The 8,427-nt window shown below is 51.3% G+C and overlaps 1 protein-coding gene across 1 annotated transcript; it reads left to right on the forward strand.

The window, feature by feature from the left end:
* Window positions 1–360: 360 nt before the first annotated feature.
* Window positions 361–6,319, forward strand: Tmem200c (transmembrane protein 200C). The gene is made up of 2 exons (XM_032901728.1): window positions 361–750; window positions 3,507–6,319. Exon 2 carries the CDS (start codon window positions 3,603–3,605, stop codon window positions 5,505–5,507), a length of 1,905 nt encoding a protein of 634 aa, XP_032757619.1. The 5' UTR covers window positions 361–750; window positions 3,507–3,602; the 3' UTR covers window positions 5,508–6,319.
* The last annotated feature ends 2,108 nt before the right edge of the window (window positions 6,320–8,427 follow it).

Raw genomic sequence — 8,427 nt, forward strand, 5'->3', positions numbered from 1 at the left:
TGGTGCTCAGACAGGTAGTTGGGAAAAAAAGAACCAAGCTGTCAGCTGAGGCTGAAGGCGGTTCAGCGGCGTCCAAAACCCTGCCTTTACACGATCGCGCCCCGACCTGGCTCAAGCACGCGGTTGCAGGTGTCATCTACCCTAGTGCCCCTCCCGGGAAGAGGGACAAGTCGCTTCCGAAGGGACGGGCGACAGGCTGGAGAGGCGGGGGAGGGATGGGGTGGAGGGGGCGGGGCGGGGGGCGGGTGCCCCCCTGAGAACCAAGCCGGGCCGGGTACCGACTGCCATCCTGCCGCAATTTCCCTGTGTCATGGCTCCGGTCTCTTAGCAACAGCCGCCAGTCCGGCCGCCCGGAGCAGCCGCCGCGGGCTCAACTCCACCCGGCGGAGCCCGGCGCGCCGCAGCCACACAAAAGAGGCGCAGGGCCGGGGAGCGCGCGGCCGCAGGGTCGGCAGTGAGCGCCGCAGGAGGGGACCGTGGCAGACGAGGAGGTGCGCCCGAGGGAAGAAGGGCTCCAGGCAGCGCGCGGGTAGCAGAGGACCTGACACTTCTTGGGAACTCTTGGAAATGGCTCCCGCCACCAAGCCCGAGGGGACTGCGAGCCCCTGGCGCAGGTTTGTCCCCGCCGGACTGTCCAGCCATTCTCGCGCCCGGGGCTCCGGGGCGCTGTCCCTGCGCTCCGCCGTCGGCTCGGGCTGAAAAGTTTCTCCATGGTTCTTTGTGTCTCCCGAGCTGCCCCGGTCTCCCTGGGTAAGTGAGCGATTATTGTTTGCTTAGAGTGCCTCCATTTTGAGCATTTCTGTCAATCCCCGGCCTCCGAGCGCCCTTCGCTAGCCCTCCTGTCCCTGAGCCCAGGCCCCTTGGCGGGTGTTCCGAGCCAGGTGTTCTCCTGGGCGTGCTACCAGGGCTGCGCTGCCCAGAAAAGGCGAGTTGGGGATTGCCTTCACTTCTCTCCAGCCAGTCCTCCCTCCAGAGGCGGACTCGCAGCTGCTGCACTCATGTGACTAGACCAAAGCAAGGGCAAGGGACTCGCGGCCCTGCGGGCCAGGGGCCGGGGGTCGAGGACCTGGGTTGGGTGCAGGGCACAGTATCGCTCACAACCTGGGGCCCTAAGTCTCTGATGGCAGGCTCTATCCATCATGAGCGGAGAACTTGAATCTCTCTCTTGGAAGCAGTTGTATTTTTAGACATCCCTCATTTGATTTCCCCATCCTCCATTCCTTAACCAAGGCAGGACTCGCGCCAGGCAGCCAGTTGAGAAGGCAGAGGAGACCCACTGCTAAGTTTGTTTTCCTTCCTTAGGTCTAAGGAAAGCCTCAAAGGGGGCTTTTCTGTGTCACCTGACCTTTGTCGGTATTCTGTGTCAGATCTCGATATGCTGCAAAGGAGTTCATCTTTCAAGAGAGATGGAAGAATAATAAACTAGGGAATAATTACTAGCTATTAAACTAATTTTAAATAGCTTCTGTAAACCATTGTTGAAATCTACTCCAACTTTCCTTATAATCTGCTGGATGTAAAGCTAGCTTGCAGAGGAGGAATCCTCCTCCAAGACATTCAGCTCCTGGGGGCATCTGATCAACAAACACCCAACAGAAAACGGCTTCCCTTCTCTCTTCAGAGAGCCAGCCTGACTACTGAAGCTGGCTTTGTTTCTAAAATGCCTTAAAGAGACCTTAAAGTCTCTTGAAACCAATCCAGACTTTAAGATTATTAAAGACACTGGAGCCCTCAGTTCAACTAAAGCAGCAGTGTTTATGTTGCAACCATGCAATAAGTGCAAACATGGGGGACAGTCTCCCGTGTGTGTTCGGTAAGAGGACCTTTTAAAAACCAGATTTTAAGAGTTTACAGATGTGCTCTCTCCGCGGACTCCTCCCTTCAACACTTAGGATTTCTTTACTGAATTCCAACCAAGTTCCAAAGAGATACCGATGTGCAGACAATACAAAAACCTGTCTGCCATTTGCTTGCCCATGTGGAGAAAAGATCATGCCCAGGTTGATATACTGAAGGAATCAAGGGGCATAGCTCTTCACTCGAGCGCCCATTAAAGGTGAAATTCTACCCAAATAACTTACATTTTCAAAGGATAATTTACTCTACTACATGGACTGTCTTGAAAGGGATAGATAGATAGATAGATAGATAGATAGATAGATAGATAGATAGATATCTCCAAAGGCCTGTGATGGCCATCTGTATCTTTAAGAGCAACATAATGGCCTTAATCTTTAGTTTCTCTGTTAAAGGAGGGAATGTGGAAAATGCACCGTGAGGACCCAGCAGGACTGAATTTTAACACTTGATAGATAGATAGATCCTACTTAGACTATATAATCAACAACCCAAAGAGTTCCCCAGAGCTAGGCCACTGTTGCTGCCTCCTCTCCCTCACCTCCCCCACCCCCACCACCTCCTGAGAAAGGATAGAGAGAACAGCTTTTATTTGTGGAAATGCCTTCCTATAAATCATCATTATGTAGGCTGCTTTACCTGGGTAATTGCCTAGTCATTTGAACACTTGGGTTCTATAGAATACTGTTGGTACATTAATAAAGGGTCAGAAAGCCATCTTGGCAGAGTTTTCTAATATTGTCATTTTTTTTCCCACACAAGAGAAAGGTATTTCTTGGGGAGATTCCAGAGGACTTCTCATCTCCCCTGATGAAATCTAGCACAAGAAACCTTTAAAGGGAGTTCCTCCAGGGGAGGAGAGAAAGCCAGAAGGAAAAGCTGGGTTACATAACAGTTACCTAAAAGGAAATATTCCATACCAAGAAGCTGTCCAGATGTTGCAAAGTGGAGATGAGGGGACAGGGAGAGGGTTCTGCTTGCCTAGTGCTCCGGGACTAGAGTAGACTAGAAGCAACTTTATGGAAAGATTTGTTGTTGGTATTGAAGTAGTACCTCTTAGATTTTCTGGGCAATGAACGGTATCAGTCATCTGAAGTCAGCCATCATGCCCGTGTGTGGCGTTTTGCTCTCATCCTGGGAGATGAATTCCTTTCTTTTTATACAGTAGTAACTTTCAGAAATGTTTGGTGACTCTGGGCCCCACTTGGGCAAATTCCCTGGCCTGGCACATGAGAGGCCCCTCCTTTAGGAAACTTTTCCATTGCAGTGAGAGGCAGGGGTGGGTTGTGGGGAAGGCTCAGACCAAGAAGGTCGTCAAACATTACTTTTGAATCCCCATAGCCACAGTATTTGCAAGTATGTCAGGACTTCCACTGACTGCCACTTGGGAAGCTTTCTAATGGAGAGCTTCTTGGGACCTGTGGGGGATTGGGTGGGGAGAGGGGAAAGCTTTTCTCAAACTGGTTCAAACCACCTTTTCCCTCCATAATGCAAACCCGTCTTCAGTCAGTGTACACAGATCTTGGCCTTGGGGTGGGGGTGGAGACACACCTGGAGTTCCATCCAGGGGCAGGGGCAATCCTGGCACGTGGGCTGTTGCAGCAAACCAAGCCCGCACCCTCTGACTGTGTTCCTCTGCTTTGCTGCAGGAGGAGGTGACCAAGCAGCTAGTGGGCAGCTGGCGCTCCCCCCACACAAGCTTCAGCTGCAGCCTACGGGCTGGCCTTCCATTCCACCAGTTCACCATGATCGCCACTGGTGGCCTACTGAGGATATCCGCGAGAAAGCAGGATCCTCTCCGGCCCCCTAGCCAGGTCCCTAAGCGCAAGAGGAAAGCCAAGAAGAGGCGTAAAAACGACGTGGTAGTGGTGAAAGGCAAGCTGAAGCTGTGCTCCATTTCGGGGCTCATTGCCCTTTGCGGGATCCTAGTGTTGTTGGTGGGCATAGCCATGGCTGTGGTGGGCTACTGGCCAAAAGCCAACGCAGCCAACAGAGGTGGGAGCAAGCAGTTCCTGCCTGTGGGCAGTATCCATCGCACTGGGGCGGCCAGCAACAGCAGCAGTGGCAGCAAAAACCCAGCCAAGAACCACTCTGGGACCCCAGGGGGTGTCAACTCCAGTTCTGTGGGCGGGCCCAGGAGTTCGCCTCCTGCAAGAACTGCCGCCACCTCTTCTTCTTCTTCTTCCTCTTCCTCCTCCTCCACATCGGTGGGCTTCTTCTTCCGAATCTTCTCAGGCTACTTGCACTCAGACAAGCTAAAGGTCTTTGGGCCCCTCATCATGGGTATAGGCATCTTCCTCTTCATTTGCGCCAACGCGGTGCTCCATGAGAACAGGGACAAGAAGACCAAGATCATCAACCTGCGGGACCTCTATTCCACTGTCATCGACGTGCACAGCCTCCGCGCCAAAGATCTGGCAGCAGCTGCTGCTGCGGCCGCCGCGGCGGCAGCTTCCTCCTCTGCTGCTGCCCCCGGTTCCGCGCCCCCCGGGGCAGCGCCGCTCAATGGCTTTCTCAACTACGTGCAATCCCGAGGCCTGGAGCTGAAGCCAGGCAGCTGCGCCGGCTCTGCGGACGCCTTCGGGGCTGCTGCAATGCTGGCCAGGGGCTCATGGCCCCACCCCGCTGGGCTGGGCGGAGGCGGCAGTGGGACTCGGGAGGCAGGGTCCCCGCCGGACTTGGCTTCGTCTCCGCGCTGTCCGCGGGAGCCCCCGAGTCTGACCGAGGCCGTGTATAGTATATACCGCGAGCGCTCCAGTGGGGCTGGCCGTCGCCGGACCACAGTTGCGGCGGTGGCTGCGGCCACTGCCACTGTCACCGCGGCTGCCAGCGGCGGCAGCAGCCCGGCGCCCTGCAGCCCAACCGGTAGTTGGGGGCGCCAGAGCACCGCCAGCTCCCTCGTGGGCTCCTCGCTGAGCGCCTTCGCCCTGTTGCCCTTGCATGGGGACCGGGACAGAGACAGGGACTCGGAGGGCGCAAGCTGCAGCTGGCACAGGCCTCCCGGGGAACGCGGCTCCCGGGATCTCCCCAGGGGAGAACTGGACCTAAGCCTGACCGACCTCCGGGGAGCCGAGGGCGGCGCGCGCTGGGCGTCCGGCGAGCCGGAGGAGCCAGAGGGCGCGACGACAGCATGCACCGCAAGGGGGCAGGGCGGCCGCTTGCCCAGGACCGGCAGGTACGCGGCCTGGCGGCGCCGCAGCACCAGTGGGCTCCCGGAGTACCGAGCGCCACCGTCGCCCGAGCCCCCACCTTCCCGGTTCGCAGCGGACCTAGACTCTGGCCCCCCTGGTACAGTCGCCACGCCCTCGCTCCCTCTGCGCCCTGAGGACTCGCCCCGCGTCCGGCGGGATTCCCATAGTTCTCAGTCGGATGACCAGTCCAGCAGCAATAAGGGCTACACCCCCCTGAGGGAGGCTGACACCTCTGTGGAGTCAGTCGTGGATGTAGTGGCCAGGAAAAGGCTAGACTGTGAGGCGGCCACAGATCCCAGTACCGAGCACAGCTCCCCCGAGGGTCCCAGTCCAGAGCCAACTAGGGCAGAGTCTCATACTGGGCAGAGGCAGTTTACAAACAAGGAGAAACTCTTCCTGATTTCCAGGTCTCACACCCCAGGAGTAGAAGACCCTGAACTGGAAAACTCTTCCAACTAGGGAGAGCGGGGCAGGGAAAGCAGACACGCGTGGGGGGTAGAGTACCACTGGAACCTCTGCATTAAAAGTCCCCACCCTACCCCGATTCCCCTGTGGACAAGTCCGAGGAAACCATTCAATATCCAAAGAGCTGCAGAATGTTATCCTTGAATTACGTTCACAAGATTCCTGTAGATAACTCAAGCAATTTTTTTTAAAAAAAACAAACAAGCAAAGTCGTCTTTTTATGTCCGATGGTGATTGTACGTTCTATGAAACCAAATGTATTAAAAGATCACAACATAGTTCATTAGAGGAAACTCTCTTAATTTTCTTAGGATCAAAATAATATATTTTTGACAGTAACTCTGTACTTTATTCCTATTTTTCTTTGCCCCGCCCCCACCCAACTTCCCTCGCTCCTGTACTCTGCTGCTGACTTCGTCCATAGCTGCTTGTAAATGGATGACAAGCTGACTTCCGCCCTCTTGCAGAGCTTAGAGGAGTTTGTGTCAATTCTCTTAGAATTGAACTTTCTAGGTGGAGTCAAAGCCCAAAGCATGAGTATTCGGGGAAAGAGGGCTTCCTTGCCTCACCCCACTCTGCTCTACAGGTGTCCAAAGGATTCTATTTTTTAAAAGGATATTTGAATTTTGCTACCAGGGTATGTGAAGAGTGGAGGACGCCAGCGACCACACTGGATTGTTATGTTCTTAAACTCACAATACCAAGTACACCATGCGTTCCTGAGTATTATCACACTTGTATGGAAAAATAACATTAATATTTAAAGTCCTTTTTTTAATAAAAAGTTTCCAAACAGTTAAACATAATATTGCCTCATTTTGCTTGAGAACTGGTGATTCTAGAGCACAGGAAGCCCATAACAATTTCTCTCCTAAATCCAAAATATATAATATTGGTCTGTTAAGACTGTAGTCACCTTCTCCTAGAGTGACAGAGGGTCATCAGTAAAGGGGTGTGTGTGCCAACACATTTCCAGGATCTGTTTAACTTGAAGACAGGAACAAGCATCTGGCCCTTGTGGATTTCTCTTTTACGTAGGATGAAACTTGGAATAAGTAGTATTTTTTTTCTATTATACTTGTTGTTAACCCTAAGTTTAATTTACAGGGGTGGCAGGCTTACAAACTCCCCTCCCAACCATGAATGTTTCTCTATTCGATTTTGATTTGAGATCCACGGTCCTGCATCTATGGCTGACATAAACCACATAGTCGTGTTCTAATAGTTCCAAAATAGTTCACAATCTGTCCGTTGGCCAGTTCTCAAGACGAGAAAACAAAACAATGCACGGCTTTGTTCCCTCTTCTTTGGAGTGTGACCTGAGATTCATGGTCTAAGACAAGGGCACTGCTTTTCAAAGAAAAACTAGTGACAGATGGGCTTGTGTGGCTCCTCACTCCGTGCTGTAGAAGGGATATGGATGTGGGATAGAAGGAACCTGCGGCATTTCATAGCTGTGGAGCAGTTAACAGCACACAAACAGACTTCTGTCATCAGATCTGTAAGGTGAGGTTAGCCAGGCTCACGGAGCTCTACGGGAAGCTTCTGCACAGCAGGGAAGGAGAGCCAGCCAGGGTTAGAGCACAGCCTCCCGTAGGATTTCTGAAGAGATACAATTTAACACAGGGGCTATCCTCATTATGTCTACCATTGTGATGTATCTTCCACCAGGCCAGCTGTGGCAGAAGCCCAGGCCCCACCCCAGGCTTCTGCAATCTCGGATGGTTATTCATTATCTGCAGAACCAGAGACAAATCTCTTAATCCTTTAGGGCCTCTGGTGAATGATGTAATCTCAGTGATCCCCTTCAGCTCTAAGAGCTTAACTTAAATTCAGGGTATTGGGTTTATGCAGGATACAGTCTTTATATTTGTTCGCACAACTTAGCAAAGAATGATACGCCCCACAAACTTCCACATAACTCTCTGTGATGAAATTTAAACGGACCTAATATTTCCTCAAACTATACACCTTCCTCCAATAGCTTGAATCTCTGGGTTAATTCAGTGAATGTTTCTATAAAGCCAAAGTGATTTTCTAACAAATAGGAAGGACAAACAGATACAACCCTCCCCTCCTCACCCCTCAACATTTTATCTCCATGCTACTGTTAGAGAGTATGTGACTTGAAAGTTAAAAATCAGCCCCATATTCTTCAGCGCTGTTTCCAGCCCTCGGAAAATATGACATGATGACACTTAATATAATTATAAAGTTAACTAAGGAGGGGTGCGCAGAATAAAACTTTCCCTTGCAAACTAGAAAATTCAGCCTAAATGACTGACTGACTGACTGCAGTCACTAATCCTGATGGCTTAATTATTTGGATCATGTTAAGTAAACACTAATGGCCCGTGTTAATTTCATATTGTGGTCTCCTGAAGTTAAATCCTTAAGCAACCCATTCTAGCTCAATACGATTGCTACTCTGAAGGCCTTGTGGTGATTCAGCCTTAACAACTACAGAAGAACAAGTCTACCATAGCAATGCTAGTTTTTCCTACTATTCACTGTGAGACATGTTTTTATCCACCAGCTTCATATTTAGATCAATGAACCTGCGTGGCAGCTCTATTTCCTGTCCACAGAGAAACAGCCTGAAGACAGAGGACGGGGTACTTGTCCAGCGCTGTAGAGCTGGTAAATTGTAAATTTGGGAATGTTGAGAGAGGCTACAAAGATTTAGACCTGCTGGCGAATGACAGGTGCTATTAGAAATTCTGGAGAATGTTTCAATCTTTTTTTTCCTTTCTTTGCTTCTTATGGTGCCACTGCAAGGCCCCTCATAGTGATGTGCAGAGAAATACTGGAATCCAGTCACATAGAAAATTAAAGCTTGTGTTTTAGGGTTGCAAATGGCCTATCTATGAATTTATGTAAGTGTTCATAGGTCTTGGACCCAACCAGTAAGAGT

This window comes from Rattus rattus, chromosome 4, assembly GCF_011064425.1.
Source record: "Rattus rattus isolate New Zealand chromosome 4, Rrattus_CSIRO_v1, whole genome shotgun sequence".
Classification (NCBI taxonomy): domain Eukaryota; kingdom Metazoa; phylum Chordata; class Mammalia; order Rodentia; family Muridae; genus Rattus; species Rattus rattus.

What these genes read in the sequence shown, in the direction of transcription:
- Tmem200c (XM_032901728.1), top strand. Translation starts at nt 3,603, where the DNA reads ATGATCGCCACTGGTGGCCTACTGAGGATATCCGCGAGAAAGCAGGAT.